The 20,375-nt window shown below is 39.1% G+C and overlaps 1 protein-coding gene across 2 annotated transcripts in view; it reads left to right on the forward strand.

Annotated features, from left to right (window-relative positions):
- kiaa1549la (KIAA1549-like a) overlaps positions 1-19,833 on the forward strand; it is a 73,593-nt gene extending 53,760 nt beyond the window's left edge. The window contains exons 14-23 of one of the 2 annotated variants that reach the window (XM_047802630.1): positions 1,593-1,720; positions 4,754-4,878; positions 5,702-5,925; positions 7,367-7,496; positions 12,737-13,138; positions 15,180-15,277; positions 15,531-15,670; positions 16,048-16,199; positions 17,153-17,218; positions 17,754-19,833. In XM_047802630.1, the coding sequence (XP_047658586.1) occupies positions 1,593-1,720; positions 4,754-4,878; positions 5,702-5,925; positions 7,367-7,496; positions 12,737-13,138; positions 15,180-15,277; positions 15,531-15,670; positions 16,048-16,199; positions 17,153-17,182 (1,429 nt within the window). In that variant the 3' untranslated portion in view covers positions 17,183-17,218; positions 17,754-19,833. The remainder of the gene's footprint in view (positions 1-1,592; positions 1,721-4,753; positions 4,879-5,701; positions 5,926-7,366; positions 7,497-12,736; positions 13,139-15,179; positions 15,278-15,530; positions 15,671-16,047; positions 16,200-17,152; positions 17,219-17,753) is intronic. The other variant, XM_027136018.2, reaches the window with a different exon arrangement.
- The last annotated feature ends 542 nt before the right edge of the window (positions 19,834-20,375 follow it).

The raw sequence follows: 20,375 nt of genomic DNA on the forward strand, positions 1-20,375 counted from the left end.
CTTTCATGTCAGATTTAAACTAAATCGATTGTTGTACAGGATTTAATCCTCTCTATCGCAGCTATAATGATTTTAAACCTTTGCCCTAATGTGTGAATTCATCTGGAGTTTAATCACTTAAAAAGAAAGAAAACTCTTTTTTTTAATTCAAACACTCACATTTTGTATCCTAGTAACAAAATGTTCTGGAATCTTCGGTATCCTAATAAGGCTTGATCATTTAATAGGCTCTAGCAAAAAGGCTTTAAAAAGAAAATGGAGGTTTATGAGGCATCTTCATAGGAGATCACATAAGATTCATAAGTGGAATCATAAGTATCACATTTTATAAGTTTTTAAATTTTATTTTATTTTTTTTTTCATTTCTTTTCAAACCATCAGAATCAAATATAACTTTTGGGGTCCTTTGCTTATGCATGAGATATTTCTTTCTTTGTTTCTTTCCTTATTCTTTCTTTCTTTTTTTTTTAACATTTCTTACTCTTAATTTCTTACCAATTTTTTTCAGTTGCTGTTGATTCGGTGGAGCATAGCAGAGTATTTTTCGTGCCATGTCTATGCCACCAAATCCAAGCACTGTTGTTTCTTTTTCCTCCATCCTTCTTTTTTCTGTTTTATTTCTGTGCGTGCCCTGCATTTCTGACCAACGGTAGGAGAATGTGCTGTCTGCTGTCACCCCTCCCAACTTCCCATGCGAAACGATTACAGAGGAGAAAAGAGAAAATCTTGGTGGAGATAAAAAAAAAAACAGAATACACATAAGAACAGAATGTGGGTAGAGGAGAGAGAGAGAGAGAGAGAGAGAGAGAGAGAGAGAGAGAGAGAGAGATGCTCCTGGCTACAGACTCATATATGATTCAGAGTGCCTTAGTGCTCCTGCAGAGATGTGAAAGTGTGTGTTCACGCCCACCACCATGTCTGCCTCTTTTTTGTTTTTGTTTTTTTGTTTTTTTTGTCACAGTGTGTCTATTGTTAATGCAATTGTGCAAGCGTGTGTGTGTCCGTGCCATGTGTCTGTGTGTGTGCGCCGTGAGAGTCCAGCAGGACGGGTGCGCAGAGCTTGGCAGATTGTTGGCACAAATATGCCCAAGCGATTAGCAGATTTATTCTGCTGTGCTTAATTTTTTATTCCCTAGAGCTTTTCAACTTCAGCAATTAGTTGGCTAATCCCATCTCACCCTGCGGCAATTAAAAACTGCTTCTCCCGAATTATGGTAATGCGTGAGAAAATAATTTCTGCTTCCGAGAGAGCTTTTTTTTTTCCTTTGCTCTATTTTAAAAAACAAAAACATTTTTAAGAGATTTTTTTTCACTTCTTTCTGTCCACAACAGACTTTCAGTCTTTTAGATCAAAGGGTCAAATCGCTGCTTTAATGCTCCTATAATACAGAGGAAAAGCGTCGCCTCTGCGGCGCCCTGCTGTTGGCGCCCCTTTTAACGCCACTGGCGGAGGAGGGTTTTTTTTTTTTGACGTAAGGCAACTTTACCCAGGTTACCAGCAGGGCTGGAGGGTGTGCCAACCTGTCACCAAAACAGCATCTTATCACCCGCTGCCCGCTTATCGCTGCCTCTGTTTCCATGGTTACCCACAGTAAAGTGCCGAGCGAGGACGGCTCGGTTTCAAGCAACGGCTCTGCGAAGCTGAACACGGGCAGGAGCTCATCGGCGCACAGGAATACCGGCCAGAAAGCCGCAAAGGAGGAGGCGCACGCGAGGACCGGTGAGAGACACATTCACACGTATAAATATATCAAGGCTTTGGATCAGGGAGACAGCGAGAACGATAACACTGACCTGCTTTCATCACAGGGCTTGACGTCAAGAATCTCATGCATACAACACATCCAGAATGACTATAATATTTACCCACTATTATACACCTAACATTTTAATTCAGTGAATAGTGACATAATAACAACAGGTTAGATTGTCATGCAGCAGCTTTACAGAAATACAGATATATATAATTAATGTAGGTGTAATGAGGTGTAATGTAATGAGGTGACTGGCAACCAAATAAATAAGCAAAATAAACCCTCTCTCTATGATGACATAAAGAACCAGACTCAAAATGAAAGAAGTCCTCTTCTGGGTGAAAAGTAATTATTATAAATAATTACAGTAGCCAGTTTCGGAAGACAAACTGTTCACAATTCAGTCCCTCCAGGGTTTATTATTTCAGGACCTGTTTTTTTATTTTTTTTTATGATTTTTGCAGCCAAATATACTTAATTTTTTTCTACAGCAAAAAATAAGTTTTCTTGAAAAAGCTGCTCGAATTGCCAAAACTTTAATCACAGGATTCTTCTTTTAAACTCCTACAAGTGAAGACATACATGCAATGACTTTTGGCAGAACGCGTGTCGTGATGACGTAAAAAAATGCAGCGTCTCGGACCAAAATCGCACAAAATTTAACAAAAACGGTTGTTGGAAAAATTGCTTGATTTTACATACAGTCATGAAATCACAAAATCCTGGAGAGACTGATTATGTACTGTATATACTGTAAATGGAAGGCCTGAGATAACTTTTACTGTTCTCTAACAGCAAATCTAAGGTTTATAGTGTATGAATGCACTCATGGTACACAGGGTACAAGGCAAAACGGTTATTGACACGTTTATTTTTACGCTATCCAGGCAAAGAACAAATAAGTATCACGTATACAGAATATGTCACACACGATATGCTTAAACAGCAACCGGACGAGTGCCAACAAACTCAGCTGCCAAGGGATGAGTTAGTGATTCAACCCTGTTCAGAGGAGAAGGGTAAAGTGTGTGTAGGAATGTATTAGCTTCCACTTTGTTGTACCCTCTGCTCCATTAGTGGATAATGGGATTTGGACATTGTTTTGCTGCTGCATTGAACAAGGAATGATGAAAAACTCTCAGCTCCTCTCACTTAAATTTAAACAAGCTAATGTTGCGTTATTTATGATTGTCAGCTAAGTCCAGATAGCCTAGTATTTCCCCTAATACTAGCTATTAATTCGCCTTTTAGCTAAAAAGGAGGTGACACTTCATCTCTTTAGCGCTCGATAAACTAAATATTCCTTTTTATAGCACCTTTTCTGTACATAGAGAAAGTTAGCTACGTGTAATTTATTGCTAGAGGTTATATCTGGTTAGCATCCACATGTCAGCATTTAGAATATATACAGCTTTATCAGAAGCCCAATAAGTAGCAGATAATTATAATTCTCACAGCTAGCAACGTCTCTGCGATAGTTTACGATCACAAAAATAATATTTAAACTAGGTGTTTTTTTTTTGCAATAAGTGATTTAAATATTACATTTAGTACATAAACTTAAACGTAGCTAAAGCTAAATGTCATATTGGATTAATTTCCTTGTGTACCTACTTTATATAACTAATATACAGTCTATTAACACATTCTCTTCGATTGTCGCTTAATACATTGTAATTCCCATCTGTATATTTTGTTGAGTTCATCGATAGCGATGTGCATGTGTTTTTCAATAGATAAACAGAAAACATAACTATATTTATGATAATACAAATACACCATTCCAAACATTGAAACTGATGAACTTAATATTGTCAAATAAATCAAACTTTTAACATTTCAGTAAACAAAAAGCATATTTGCAAACAGTATGTTCCGAAAACAACGATACTAGATGCAACTACCGGACGGTTCAGTTTCCCTGTTGCAACTTTAGCACGTATGTGCGAAATCGTCTGTTTTTCGCAAATGTTCAATGTATAAATTAATAATATTTCATTAATAATTTATACCATTATTAACCCTTGTATGTTGCTCGGGTCTGTGGGACCCGTATTCATAAACATCGATAGTTTTGAAAAACTTTGCCTCCTTGTAAATTTGTTGATTTTTTCCCACTCGTAACTTGATTAAATTAAATTTTCTTTTTTTTAAATTACGTTTTATTAAAAAACAACAACAACAAACGAGTAGCACTTTAATTAAAAAATGTGACGTAATAAAGGTAAAGGGCAAATATTAACCATATACAGTATGCTGTTTATATTGCTTGTCATTGGGATGAAGTAAACACCTGTAGAGTATTTTATGTTGAATTAAAAACCAAAAAAATTATATATATATATATATATATATATATATATATATATATATATATATATATATATATATATATATATATATATATAATATGCCTGCATAATTAAAGATTTAGTAACTTTTCTTTGAAAGATATTACCGATATATTCATATAAATGTACAAATGCTATTAATTAGCCATTACCCGCTTATCCGTCGAGTTTGTGATCATTACAGTTGTTTAAAATGTATTATAATGGGAAGGTTTAATGTGATAAAATGGAACGAATTACACTTTAACACAGCCTGAAACATACCCACGTTGCTGATAAACTTTACAACGTGCTTGGGAAAGAAGGTCAGACAAGATCAACAGGGTAGACTCACGCATGCACAGGGGATTTTATACAGGCACCATATATACAGTATGGTGACCATTTAAAGCTTGTCATTATTTAACCGTTGAGTTAGCACCATAATCTTATATCGTGTCTCATGGTGTGGTGAAACATTAAATTTGACGTTCTTGTTTCTTGCAACTTCTTTGTCATGCAAATGTTTATAAACTTCTGATTATTTATTTGAATGAATGAATGAAGAAGGGAGATTCCCAGTGCAGCTCTATTTTTTATTTTTTTATTTTTTTTTTTTATTCTGCTTGGTATTGGTTGTTCAGACCATGATATGTTTTGCTCCCACAGAGCATTACGACTCACTGACTGGCTCCCTGAGGCTCATCAGCATTAAGCCCATGACCGCTCCACTCAACTACTCATACCCAGACTCCTCGAATCACAGCCAAGACTCTGTCATGCTGAACGGAGAGGTAAGACTGCTTTCACTGTATAGAACAGGCTTCTTGATGTTGATCTGAATTTTGTTCATGTATTCTGTATAACAGTCATTATTGCTGGTATTTGCTTACCGTACACATACTGTAGGTCTCCAATTGCTTCTGGTTTTACTGATACTGTTAGCATGCGCAGTTAAATCGTGAATTAAATTAGGCTTTTCAATAAAATATGGAGATATGAAAGTGTATTGTTTTTTTCTAAAGCACAAAGAAATGTGATGTTTTTTGGCTTTTTTTTTTTTTAATATTATGTGTATTACCTGAACTTGTGTAATATAAGCGCACCAAAAGTCACCCTTCTATTCACGAATGCATGTATGTATGCATACGGAATATTAAAGGTGCTCTTTATAATCTTTGAACATGTTTTTCTACACTCGTTATAATTATGTAATTTAGCGATACCTTAGAAAAAGTGCTCTTTTTCCTTACAATTTCATTTAACTTTTTCATCCTTTTTTTTTCCCCTGTTAAAAAATTTCTGGCCCAGAAATTTGCACAACTTCTATCTGAGATTGAGCAAACACAAGCCCTATTTAGTTTGTTTGAGGAAAGGGTTAGATTGTAGTTTTGATTGTAGGTGCAGGTAATAACACAGGCAGCAGAGGGCTCTAAATTACAAATGGCTCCTTTAAAGTTTTAACAGTTGTAGTGATTTAAAATCAGTATGTCTTGGTGAATGAGATATCCAACAGAATTGATAAAAGCATTTAATTTTTGCTTTGTATCAGGATATTAAGGCCCAAATCTTGCTTGCCTCAGTCAGTCAAAATGTTAAGTTTGTGTGTGTTTGCAGGTAAACATGGGCCTGAAACAGAAGTCTGACATTGAGCACTACAGGAACAAACTGCGTCTGAAAGCGAAGAGAAAAGGCTACAGTGACGGGCCGACGAACAGCGGAGGACACAGACACAGCCACCGAGAGAGACTGAGACGTGAAAACGCTTCTCTGGACTTGGAGGACACTCGGGGACCCGCGGAGGACAGAAATCCATCCACTTATGTCAAATACCACAGGAGGTAGGGGGAGATACACATGCCAGGGGCAGGAGCTATTAGTCATCCTGCTTCAGAAGTGTCCAGAGATGGAAAGAGAGAGACAAAGAGAGAAGAAAGGAGAGATGTCCTGTATATAGTTATTAATTTAAGGGTTAAAATGAAAAGTGTTGGCTGAAAAGAACATGCAAATTATTATTATTATTATTATTATTATTATTATTATTATTATTATTATTATTATTATTATTATTATTATTATTATATTTTTTATTATTTTTTTACTTTATATTATATTTTATATTTTATACTTTTTATTTTATATTATTATTATTATTATTATTGTTATTTTTTAGTTATTATTATTATTATTATTATTATTATTATTATTATTATTATTATTATAAACAGAATTGGTTTTCTTGGCCTTAAAATATTGCTCATATTGAAAGAATAATTGTAGGAATCCAATATTTAAGAGAAAATTATTAAAGACTTCAGGATTTAATTACGTACAAAGTAATAATCATTATTTTTTCAGCAAATTTCATTTAACAATTCAGTCCCGATGAATATTCTAACACAGCTTAGGGCTGCGGCGATTCAGGTGAAAGAAATATTCTCTAATAATTCAGGTTAAATGTAAAAGATGTAAAAAAGAATGTACACTTTAGTATAATAGCTTAACAGTACAGTGAATAGGATGCAATATGTAACAACAGTGCAAAGAGAATAGCACAGAATTATTAGCACCCTCCAAGAAAGGGCAAAAATAATTGGATAAAAGTACACACAGTGAGTCACACGTTTCAAACGCTCAGCGTGTGAAGAAAATGTTCACCTTTTCTCCAAAAACAAGCCTCAAAGAAAAATGAAAAAGCCATCGCAAAAATAAATAAATAAATAAATAAAGAACTTCAATAAAACGAACATGCATGCAAAGATGAAAACATGGAACAATTGAAATGGTTTTTTTTGTTTTTGTTTTTTTGAAAGTTTATCAGCTTTCAGGATCACGTCGTATCTATTCGGAAAGCTTGCGTGGAAATGTGCACGGCATCCTTCAAAAATTCCATCAGACTTCCTCAACTATGTAACAAAATGAATTTTAACTACAGTCTGGATTACGGTCTTGTTGTGATCCTCGTTACATAATGCTGTTTTTCTGAACACATAGTACACGTTTAAACCAGGAACGTGATCCGTAACTGCATCAGGTGTGACCTAGATGAGTCTGGTTCCTCTCAAGGTTCCTTCCTAATATCGTCTCAGGGAATCTGTTCCTCGTCATTGCTGATATTTTTTTAATGCTGCTTTGTATGATGATGTCCAATGTTAAATGCGCTCTACAAATTGGATGATGGGGAATAGATTTGGGGAAACTTTGCACCTGGTAGGTGAATGACATCATAAATGATGCCTCTGCCAGGAGGTTAAGATGAGTGCTTATGTGTTGTGTTTTCAGTGAGAGTCAGAGGGAGCCGGCGTACTGGAGCAGACAGTCTCTGAATACGCCGAGTCCTGTGGAGACTGAGCTAGATCTGCTGGTAATGAGGGAACGTGCCAGGAGGGGGATCCGCAACAGCGGCTATGACGTGAGGATCTCTCGTTCTCTCTTACACACAAACAACAAACATATCCTCAACACAACTCCATCAACACTCACTCATTTTCCACCGCTTTATCCGAACTACCTCGGGTCACGGGGAGCCTGTGCCTATTTCAGGCGTCATTGGGCATCCAGGCAGGATACACCCTGGACAGAGTGGCAACCCATCACAGGGCACACACACACACTCTCATTCAATCACACACTCACACACACTACGGACAATTTTTTCCCAGAGATGCCAATCAACCTACCATGCATGTCTTTGGACCGGAAACCGGAGTACCCAGAGGAAACCCCCGAGGCACGGGGAGAACATGCAAACTCCGCATACACAAGGAAGAGGCGGGAATCGAACCCCGACCCTGGAGGTGTGAGGCGAACATGATAACCACTAAGCCACGTGCCCCCCTCCATCAACACATCACACTTTAATAATCTTGCTTCAAAGACGCCTGAACGCTTTACCGGACTCAACTAATATCTCATCCCTTAAACAAACCTTACTACAGAGTCGATCTGTCCTGCCTCAGGGTTTCTGCCTCCAGAGTTTCAGTTTAAATAAACTGTATTTCTGCGATAAGCCCTGAACGCTGCCTGAAATTTTATCCCTTTATTCATCAAACCCACAAATCATTTCTTATGTAGAAACCAGAGCGAAGAAAAGCAGCTGTAACAGACACATCACTTCACACTCCGAATCGTCGGCGAGTCGATAATCGAGTGAGACAGAAGCTTTAAGATCATAAATAGTGAACAAGATCAGATTAAAAGCTTCTAACAGAAGTAGTCACTCGCTTGAGGGACTTCGTTATTTTTGTTCAGACGTCTCTGCTTTGTAATAAGTTTTCTTTTTCTTCCTGACGCTTCAAATTCAGGTCGGCTTCACATTTTTATTTTGGAATCTGTTCTGCTTTGTCACACATCCGACTGAAGGCTTATTGAAGAGCTACGACAGAGCAATGGGATTCAGGATGTCCCACTTTGTTATTGTTTGTTCTGAGACCTCCTTTGGATCTGAATATCTCGTCACTACACAGAACAGCAGCCTGCAGTAAACACAAATTCATGCAATGGCTATTCAGAGCATTTTTTCATGAATACTGTACAGTATGTGAGATGGGAATACACTCCGGATGGGACGCTGGATTACCATTCCTATGTGTAAATGTACATAAGTGCACCAAGCAGGCATAGACGTTTACACCTATACCCCTTCTCCACAGAGGCAGTTCGAGTGCTGGTTCAGAGCCAGAGCCTAATTTAGAACCAGTTCTTTCTATTTCGACCGCCAAAGCACCGGCTCCGAACCAGGAAAAGTGGTTCTTAAGTAGCACCAAAACGTTGCTGGTCTAGACTTAAGAACCGCTTGCGTCAGGAGCTGTGGGCGGGGCTACTGTTAGCGCATTTGATAATGTACCTTAAGTATACTAATGTTTAATACACTTTTACTTTACCACGATATGATACATTATCAGCACACATGATAGTAGGTAACTACGTGCTAAGGCTAAATTTTTTTCTGTGTTAACGATAAAATAACATTATGTACTTTATCGATTACAACCTGCGTTTATACAGATTACATGGAGCTGCACGTACACGTTTTATTCGCCATGTTTGGATGCCAGTGCAGGTTCGCAAAGCCATGAGCATTAACAGTAAAGCAACATCCGCCATTGTTGTTGTGTTTGTGTTTGCCGCTGCTGCGCTAATGTTGCTGGGACACGTGACACGTATACAGTGACGTCACACTCGGCACTGTGATGGCTCTCTAGCCGGTGGAAAGGCAAACTGGTTCTTAGAAGGTTGCTAGTGGAACCAACTTTGAACCAGCACTAGCGCTAGCTCTGAACCAGCACCCGGTTCTTTCCGGTGGAAAAGAGGCACTAGAGAGGTCTTCTCGGGTCTAAAGAAATGTACCCGACCCGATGTGACCCAAATCACTTTTTACCCGAACCCGACGTGTAGATATATTTATATATATTTTTTAAGAAAGACCCGACCCGAGACAAACCCGACCTGTTGGCATTTTTTTTGTTTAAACCCGACTGGACCCGAATGTCGCATAACTCTACATTAAAGTAACCGCTACAGCGTGGATTCAAAATTGATTGACAGGTCTGTTTCAGCGAAAATTAGCTTACCGCCAGCCACACGTCGCCAGCCACATGTTGCAAGCGGTCTTGTCAAACAGAGGAGAGGTTGGAAAAGGACCCGAGTTCGGGTCTTCTCGGGTCTGTTCCGTAAAAACACATTCATTTTAAATTACCCGAGACCCGATGTCGCTATTATTATACCCGACCCGTGTCCGAGTCACACGTGAAACTTTTAGACCCGAACCCGCTCGGGTCTCGGGTCGGACCTCGGGTTTCGGATCTAAGTGGACCCGTGAAGACCTCTACTCTAGTGTGCAATTTAGCTGACATGTGAGAGGAAACCTGAGAACCCAGAGGACTCCAGGTGGACATGCACAGGATCAAACCAGGAACCCTGGAGCTGCGAGACACTACATCAGTCTCTTCCTGCTCTGTTTTTAATACTGAAGAACGGTTTTATCCTCTACACTGTGGGCTCTATCAGGAGCAGTATGCTTTATATATGCAGTACGATTGTATGCTTTTTAATATTAATATAATATACTAATAATATTTAGTATTAAAAGTACTGAAAAACGTACAGTGACGATTAAGGAAGCTTGCGAACTGTTCTGAGTGTTTAAGTAAGACATGCTACACAGTTTTTCACACTGCACATAACCCCGGGGTATCATCATACTTAACCTCGCCTTTTACCCCGGTTAGAGGAAGCTTTTTGCCTGGGGTTATGAAACTCTTCTCTGAAGCAGGATCAGTACGTATTTTGGTGTGATAACTCCACATTGCGGTGCTAAACATCTACAGGGTGATGTTAGTGGTGTTATGGCTAGTTGCTTAGCAGCAGACACCCAATCAGAAACCAAACAGCACCTTTGTGTCTCATATCATGTGAAAACCAGGACATACTGGGGAAATAAGTCGTGTGCTGTAGCGAGAGGGAAATACGTCACGTCGAATATTAAATTAAAGGCAGGGTCTCCGATTTTTGAGAAATGCTTCAGAAAACTGAGTCGGGCCGAATAGTAAACAAAAATCAAAACAAAAATCAAAACAAACGTGTAGCCAATGAGCAGAAAGGGGCGGGGCTTGTCAATATGTGCGGAGAGAGTGTTCAGTGCGCATGTGTGACATTAGCAGAAAGCGGTTTTAACATTGACATGGAGGATAAAAACAAAAAGAAAGCAAAGAAAGGCTTACGATAAGGACAAGAAGTAGGACGTGTTAATATAGGATCAGCTTTCCAGCGCTGGAGAGAACTGAAGGAGCAGGAAGTCGGCCACATATTCACAGGTTGGAGTTTCCCGAGTCAATAACTCCTGAGCTAAACGCTGTTACTACACAAATAACACCTCTTTTCTATCGTAGTAATGTAGAGAGGCAGCTACAACCGCGTTTTGTGTAGTAACAGCGTTTAGCTCAGGAGTTACTGACTCGGGAAATTCAACTTTACTTAAGACGCCGAGGCGCTTTTTTCCTTCTCGATAGGTGAGTAACGTTGGTTTTGCTTTGTTACACAGAACTAATATATGCCTTTGTCCTTTACATGATTATGCTTGTGTGTCATTTTTGCTTGTTTGTTTATCTACAATCGTATTGTTCTTCACTTCAGCTATGATAAAGACACATTTCTTTCCATTAGTTGCCTGGGTTACATATGTACGTATGGGCGGAGCTATCGATACAGGGGTGGGACCCATTTGGGTTAGGGGCGTGTCTGTTTTGGTGATTTCAAATGTCGACATCAGCTTTCAAACATCGGAGACCCTGCCTTTAAGTTGGATATCAATGAACCGCTAGTCCACTGCATGATAAACAAGAAAAAAAAAAGATTAAAAAACGACTAAATAGATCGCTAACGAATACGTGCTCAGGTCCAGAACAGCAGACCTGAACGTTTTCTAACAGCTATAGCCGCTTTTTTAGCAACTGGAACCTAAACACAGTATGTCAGAAGTGTATCCAGGTTAAATAAAGCATGTACCTTTATTAAACAGATTTACAAAATTTCAATGTTAATCAAGAATTATTTAAAGAAGAATTAGATTTTTTTTAAGTCACAGTTTTAAATAACCTAATCTTGTGTCATCTAAATCAAGACTCAGGAGACCTTTGGAGCTGCTGTGGTAGGCATAAAAATCACTGGGTCCTGATCATTAAATGTTCCTATTTTTCATGCTGTCGCTTTATTAAAAAGATCAAAAAAGGTTAATCAATGGAAAAGTTTCTCAAAACACTTCGACATGGTTGAACAGAGGACGGACTACAGCCGTTATTTTCGCACGTTCGTTCGACTGCTTTCTACTGGTCTGTTTGTAAAGAGCAGAGAATCTTTCAAAGCTCAGTTCTGAGCATTTTCTTTTAACCCAGAAATCCCACTTTCTTTAACATCCTTAGTTACACTGCTAGTTTTGCATAGACTGTGTAAGATCTTCCGTTGTGTCGTCGTTGCCTTACTGCCGTAGTCTCGCCGTGTGGCCTGGAACCTCTCTGGTCTGCTCGGGATAGATACAGCATTTTCCATCCCTTCCTTCAGTAATCACTGGGGTCTTCTGGATGGCCGAAGCAAAGGCGATTACCGCTCAGCCCATTTTAAACAGCACTGAGGGAGAAGCAGAGCTCAGAGTGTATTCAGAGAGAGTTCTTCCGTCTCTAAATCCTGACGATCAGACCGCAGCAGCCGCAGTCCCAGCCAGCGGGAATACGATTATGGACTGTTCAGGGATTCCGATGGGGAATTTGATATGAGTTAATAGCTATAAATGTGCTGAGCTTTTAACTTGCAAATTGGAAAGGTCTACTGTGTGTGTATGTGTGTGTGTGTGTGTGTGTGTGTGTGTGTGTGTGTGTGTGTGTGTGTGTGTGTGTGTGTGTGTGTGTGTGTGTGTGCGCGTGCGTGTGTGTGTGTCGTGCTCACTTTATGGCAATATCTAGGTAGAGTTAATCTGTGTGTCCACCGGTGAGATTGCTTATCTTATTAAATCGAGTGTGTGTTTAACTGTATTTGTGCAAATCTTTGGTCTGTGTGAGTGTGAATGTGTGTGTGTGTGTGCATATAAATTAGATTCCCTATATTCCCTGTATTTTTGTGTCAAATTTTGCATTGTGTGTATTTGTGTGTGTTTCCCAGGCTGAACCAGAACCTTTTGAAGAGACAGACGTGGACCGCCTCATGAGCTCTCTGGGTTTTGGAGGCAGTCACCACGTTAAAGGTCACTCGGATTCGTCCACTCTGAGCTCTCAGCCCTCCATCGACGAGGTGCGGCAGCAGATGCATCTCCTGCTGGATAACGCTTTCGGTTTGGCCTCGGCCGAGCCGTCCGGACACGGCCACCACCCGCACCACCCCCGGCACGGCCCCCACACTCCATACCCCCCTGCTGGTCCCTATGCGGACGGAGTGATCAGCGCTCCCGGCACTATGGACCACCCGGCTGGAGCTCTGCAGCGCGGGCCATCGTTTGAGCCTGACATGCACCAGTGTAGCCTCCCCAAGCCTGTACGTCCTCACTGTCCACATTTACATGTTCAAGTAAATACCATCTTTTAATGATATATACAACATTTACTATATACAGCATTTTATATTCCAACAGAGCATGTACTTACACATACTGTACATCCTGCTTCAATAATAATAATCATTTATTATTATTTATTATGGGAAAATGTATAACATACAAGAGAGAGAGGAACTTTATTGTTATTGTTTACAACACAACAAACTCTCAAACAACAAAATATTTATATATATATTGAATAAGTAAGTTATTCAACGTAAAAGTTAAGAAATAAAAAAGTAAAAATAAATAACCTTCCGATTGGTAGCACAACACCTTAACCACTAGGCTACCACAGGCCTACAGTATATACAGTAGGTGATTAGTATTTGATTGTATTAGTGCATTTTCTTTGCTTGAACTTGAACCAGACTCTTTGTGCAGCCTTCCACAAGCTTCTCGACCATAAAGGACTTTTCCAACCCGGGCAAGTTTGTGGGCCTTGTTGCTCAGACCCCCTTTTCCAGTTCTGCCCACAGATTGTTTATGATATTCAGGTTGAAGCTTTTTCATGGCCAGTCCAATGTTTTCACTTTGCTGGTAAACGGATTCTTTAAGGCATTGTGTTACGACATCGTGTTTACGTCCCAGTTGCGGCAGAGTTTTAACGTCTCGATATGTTTTACGCAATCCTGCTTTCTCATGACGGCATCTATTTTCTGAAGAGCATCGTTTGTCTTGCTAGCAAAAAACCACCACAACACGATGCTACCACCACCACGTTTTACAGATGGGATGGTGTCCTCTAGATTTAAAGCATCACCCTTTTTTCTCCACACATTGAGCTGATCATTGAGTAAAAACTTTGGTTTTTATCCTACCAGAGAATCACTTCTGATAAAATTGACCTCATTGGGAATGTCCTAATTGACTTGGCAAATGGAACGTGTGGTAATATGGAATGTGTGAACAACTTACTAAGCAATGTGTGTGTACGTGATCATGTAACCTCAACCATATGTGTGATGGCAGTGTTGGCATTTTAATATCGGAATATAAACCATTCTCTTATATTTTAGAGCAGAAAAACATCTCAGAGATTTCCAGCCGATTCCCCGTTTCTTAAAATAATGTAGACAAACTGCTGCGGTGAAGGTTTTGTCAATTCTCAGAGGCATAGCGACAAGACTGCTACCTGGGACCGTGGACATGATATTAAAAAATGCATTATTTTCAAAATACAAAACTTTTTTGAGCCTAGCTGATGAAATGCTTTAACAGCGTGGAGGTTCATCCGACCTGAACAATCTTTAAAAATAAAAATCAGACAGCATTCATTCTCTACTGCTTCTCAGGGAGCCTGTGCCTATCTTAGGTGTCATTGGGCATCAAGGCAGGATACACCCTGGACGGAGTGCCAACCAGTCGCAGGGCACACACACACACTCTCATTCACACACACACACTACGGACAATATTCCAGAGATGCCAATCAACCTACCATGCATGTCTTTGGACCAGGGGAGGAAACCGGAGTACCCGGAGGAAACCCCCGAGGCACGGGGAGAACATGCAAACTCCACACACACACACACACACACACACACACACACACACACACACACACACACACACACACACACACACACACACACACACACACACACAAGGCAGAGGCAGGACTTGAACCCCCAACCCTGGAGGTGTGAGGCGAATGTGCTAACCACTAAGCCACCCTGCCCCCTAATCAGGCAGCAATAAAACTTAAATATCTAATTCTGTGTCTATACTTTTGACGTCAAATAACTGTCAGGACTTGAAGAAGGTATTAATTAGATTTAAAAAGCTGTTGTTTTTTTTTACTGTACATTTGTTATATACAATACATTATCAGTTTCTTTTAGAGTCTTTATGGTTAACTTAACTTCATTAGTATTTAGAGATTTTTTTGCCTTGTTGAAATGAACCTGTTTATGCAGATGACCTGAGAGTTATCCATGTTATTATGCTAAGTGCTATACAGGCCGAGGCGTTTGATCGTTCTGACTCGAGTTAATGTGATTGGCTCCTCAGGGCTTCAGATTCACACAGCTGCCTGACATGGGTTTGGGCACACCACCACCTCTCATATCAGCTCGAACTGGAGCCCCACCTGGATCATCAGTACGGCGGTAAGATCTATGTAGCTTCATTTAAACATGACTTCATTAGCATCTTGCTAATGTTAAAATAAGGTGTTTCATGCTCTGCTCTGAGCTGTTGACCGCATTGAGGTGTGCTCTACGGCTCTTTGTGTGTGTGTGTGTGTGTGTGTGTGTGTGTGTGTGTGTGTGTGTGTGTAGATTTGTGTGCTCATTCTGCCCCCTGTTGTTCACACAGGAGTATTGCAATACCAATTTCCAAGCATGCCTCTCTGTTTTCCAGATCAACACCAGACATGAGTCTGAAGCCACGCATCTCTGAGGCTTCAGAGATGAATCAGCACAACGGCGCCCCCTATCTTCCCATCAATCGAGCTCCTTTCCCAGCCGTCACTGTCGATCAGTCCATGTCGAGCTACTCAGGTCTGAGACTTAACACGTCATAACATATGATGTATAGATAAAAAGCATGACGAATAGCACACGTAGTGTAATGTGATGGAAGGAGGCAAGCAGGTGAACTCCAAGAATCTTCAACCATCCTTTTGGGCAACATGTAAACACGTAGCAACAAATTAAAGATCCATAATCAGAAACAGAAGAACAACATGATCAGAAAAGTTAATGGATTTAATGGAACAATAATAAAAATGACAAGACAAACTGTATAGGGAAACACTTATATAAGATAAGATAAACCACTGGCAGCATGGGGTGGAGACAAGACGAGATTTTTCAGATGCCCAGAAACATTTAGTTCTTTTTATGCAGTCACTCAGTGGCTCGCTTGATCTCTGCAGGAAACCCAATTACAGCTGTTTATGCCATATCAGCCAACCGGCCCGGCTACTCCGACTACTTTGTCCTGTCACCTCCGTCATCATACCGCAGCCCTTCGTGGATGTCGTATCCTCCGGAGCCAGATGACCTCCCACGCCAGTGGGGTGACACGGTAAAGCTCTACTACAGCTGGCTGACATTCACCTGATACACTTCACATTCATGTTAAACTCAGAGATTCCACTGACACAATATGCAGTTTTGAGATTTTGGAGGGGGGGGGGGGGGTCCAGATATCAAAACATATAATAATGAACAACCAAAAAGAAACAACAAATAAATATACTACAATAAAAATACTATTAAAATAATATAAATAATAATAATTTATATATATATATATATATATATATATATATATATATATAATTATACTAAGAAGAAAAAAATATATATATATACTAAAAAATTATATGTAAAAAAATTAGATATATATATAAATATTCATAGTCTATTTTTAGTGAAATTATAGGTTTAATAATAGCCAATATTTATTTATTTAAATCTATTTATTATAGGTGTTATTTATAGCCATAGATGGCATCCTCCAAATTAAAAGCGCACTACTGCTGCGATTTATTATCAGTTGTTAATACAGTGTGTAAAGCTTTTATATAGTCTTGAAACCGAGTATTTAAGACTATTTCAAACTGAAATCAGTTCCATTTTCTGTAGCGTTTGTTTCCTTGTCAGAAATCAATACATGTCTGTCGAAGTAAGGATTTCCAGCTTCAAACACATCGGCATATCGATACTGACTCAATACTCAAGTCTTTCCCGTGTCATGTGCGATCTTCTCTCCTGCTTTCAGTCAGCAGCTCCTGCTTTCAGCATTACTGAGGAATGGACGAGTCTATTTCGAGACACTGATTCAAAAAAACGATTTGTTCTTGTTCTTCTTTCTCTCTCTCTCTCTCTCTCTCTCTCTCTCTCTCTCTCTCTCTCTCTCTCTCTCTCTCTCTCACTCACTCTCTCTGGACGTAGGCTTTCGGATTCTTTTCTTCTTGAATAACGTGCATCTTGTATTATTATTATTATTTACTTATTTATTTTTATTTTTTTTAGAACCCTTGTCATTTGGAGACCATCTGCTGAGCCGAACGGGCTGAGGGGACACCGCGATGCTCCTGGGTACGTTAACTTTTATTAGTCTCTTACTCGGTTCAGTGGCAGCAGAACTGCGCTTTTAAATAAGGAGCTTAGGTGAGTAAAGAAAATAGTCGATATTTCATCCACCGAGTCGTGTCTGTAGCGGTCCAGGCTACACCAGTCAGCTGACATGGATGGTGGATGTGAAGAGGCATCTTAGAAATGTCTTTTAAATGAGCCGATATTGTGTGATTTATTGTATACATGCACAAAAAAAAACTGGTGATGTCACGGACAGAAACACACACTAGGGTTTAAATAAAGGCGTAAATCAACAACGAAACTCAAAACGGGTGAAGTAAATGACACATGAAAGACACAGGAAATGACCAAACTCGGCTTGAGACAGGACATGAATCAAAATAAAAGCATCTGGCAAACAAAGAATGAAGACGAATATATAAATATAAACAGAACTGAAGGTTCGGAAGCCCGAGGGTGAGATCTGTCTGTGTACAGTATGTGACATACAATGATGAGTTAATGTTAGAATTAAATTTCATGTGTTTTGTTGCAGGGATTGTACAGTAGATTAAAATACACTGACCACCACAGCAGCCCAAACCTCTCCTGGCTCTTTGGCCCGGGGGCCGCTCCGGCCGAGCAAGTCCAAAACGCCCCGGAAAAAAGAGGCCCTGAAAGGCCCTGACCAGACACCACAAGACCCATCAGTCATCTCTCCACCATTCATCAGTTTCTAATTTTCTCTCAGAAGCCTCCTCATCGGACCCCAAACACCACCATGACGGATCCGAGGGCCAAACGATTTCTTCAAGTTTTTTGAATCTCCTCATGGACACGACGAGGAGCCGGTGGAGTTTTATCTTTCTTTCTTTCTTCCTTCCTTTCTTTCTTTGTGTGTGTGTGTGTGTGTGTGTGTGTGTGTTTCAAACATCAGCATATTCAAAAGAGAAAACTTTCTTTCGTCTCGAGCGGACCTCTCCGTGTCTTCGGCTCTTGTTTTTACAGAGAAGCAGGCCCTTTTGTGCACTCCGTGTATGGCTTACGTGAAAAAAATGACCTTGATGTAAAAAAGACTGAGCGGAAATCCGAAAAACGACTTGTTGTACTGTACGTAATTGTAGTCAATGACGTGTCTTTTTTTTCTTTCTTTCCTCAGCCTCTTAAGAAGTAGTGCGTTCTTTCGCTTCGCCTTTCGCTTCTTCTTCATCATAAAAACGTTGGATCACGCACGACGGCTCCCGAGAAACTCTAAGCGAACATTGTCAAAGTTTATGGAGCGTCACCTGACACAAAACAACGATCCCAAGCATTTAGCGTTAAATATTACTCAAGATAAACAATAGTGAATTATTTTAGGTCTAAAGTTTTATTAGAATTTATATTCCTACTCCTCTTCACTATATCACTTTCAGTTTAACAGCGAATTAAGACTATAAACTATCACCAAAACAACATATCTATTTTATTGCCTTATTTTTGATAGATATTTAAATTTATATATGAAATGATATCACAATCTAGAACATTTATCTGCTAGAGAGTAAAGCATAAGCCAAAAATAAGAAAGTAAATAAAGAAAGTAAATAAATCAAAAAGAACTTTTACGCGAACTAAAATTCGACTTCACACGAACGTTTTATAATATTAATGACGGCATCAGTCACAAAGTTTGGACACCACAAATCGAATGGATGCTCTGAAGGATGAAAAGAATACACAAACAAACCAAATGAACAACAGAGAAAATAAATTATTTACCAAGCAATTATTTGAAATAAAATCTTTAAAATATCGAAAACGTAAAAAAAAACGGTCCGTTAAACCGAATTCGTTTTAGTTTTCAGCAGCGAGCGGAATGTAACCCACCCCAAATTTAGCATGTGTTTCTTGAAGGTTTTAATGCATGTAGTCTGAAGAAACACAAGGGCTTTTATGTAAGGAGACGATGTCAATTCTATGGACGGATCTCCATCGGGTTCCTGTCGTGAACAGCGACGTCGACAAAAATCGACAGAAATTAATTTTACCATCGTGACATTTTATATCGTGAAACTGGAGAACGGTACACAACAGACATCCAAACGTAGTGACATAATACCACACAACACAATTGCTTTTTTTTTTTTTTGGAGTGTTAAAACTGAAGAACTTTGTCCTCTCAATGTAATTAGCCGGTGCTGGGGAAGTGCAAAGCTCTCGGTTGTCGTCGCTCGGTCGTGTGTTTTTTTTTTTGTTTTTTTGTTTTTAATTGCTTTTGCTTTGTAAAATGTTTTACTCCGTTCTTATTTTTATAACAACTCACTCATCGAGCTATCCGTAGAGGCGGCGTTCCGAAGGCGCCGTCGCCGAGTGTAAAATATCGTGCTTCGATTCACGGTTATGTATTTTAAAAAATAAATAAATAAACAAAGCCTCATTGTGAAACTATGTGAAAAAGAAAAAAAAAAAAAAAAAAAGGTGAAATATTCTCTGTGTAAATTCACGTCATGATGCCGAGATGTCGATCCTCATTACGCAACTCCATAACTGCCAACTGTACAGAATATTTTCAAATAATTAATACAAAAATAAAACCTGCATTTGTTTCTCAAGCTGTTTATTTTTCTTCCTTTTTTTTCTTTGTATGAAACAACCATGCTTATAATAAATTTAACAATTTCTTTTTTTTTTTTTGTGGTTTAAACATTAAATAAAATTAAAATGAAGATTAAAATACGCTGGAAATTACGAGTTTTATTTATTTATTTCTTATTTTATTTAAAGATGTTGGGTTTGTTTCTTCAACCTTGATCGAGACGACGACGACGTCCCGTTCTGGACAGAACGGACATAAGGGCTTGAACGTACACTGGAGGAACAGAACAATCCAAGCATATGGTTGAAGCTTAAGGTTGTGTGCTCTAAAGCCCAGCCGTGGCTCTCTGAGACTTGTCATGACTTTTGAGGTCACAAGCAAACAACCTTAAAGTTCTAATCTAATTTCCTAAATAAAAAAAAACAACAACAACATATAAATTTCATCCATTGGATTTGTAGAGAATTTGTGATTCATGACTTAGATGAATTGTCGAATTATACAACCACATACTGAATATCATTATTCATATTCATATATAGCAGAAATCTAACAGGAAATGAGAAGGATAGAGGGATGGGAAAGGCTGGTAAAGAAAAA

Source organism: Tachysurus fulvidraco, chromosome 17, assembly GCF_022655615.1.
Source record: "Tachysurus fulvidraco isolate hzauxx_2018 chromosome 17, HZAU_PFXX_2.0, whole genome shotgun sequence".
In the NCBI taxonomy this organism is placed as follows: domain Eukaryota; kingdom Metazoa; phylum Chordata; class Actinopteri; order Siluriformes; family Bagridae; genus Tachysurus; species Tachysurus fulvidraco.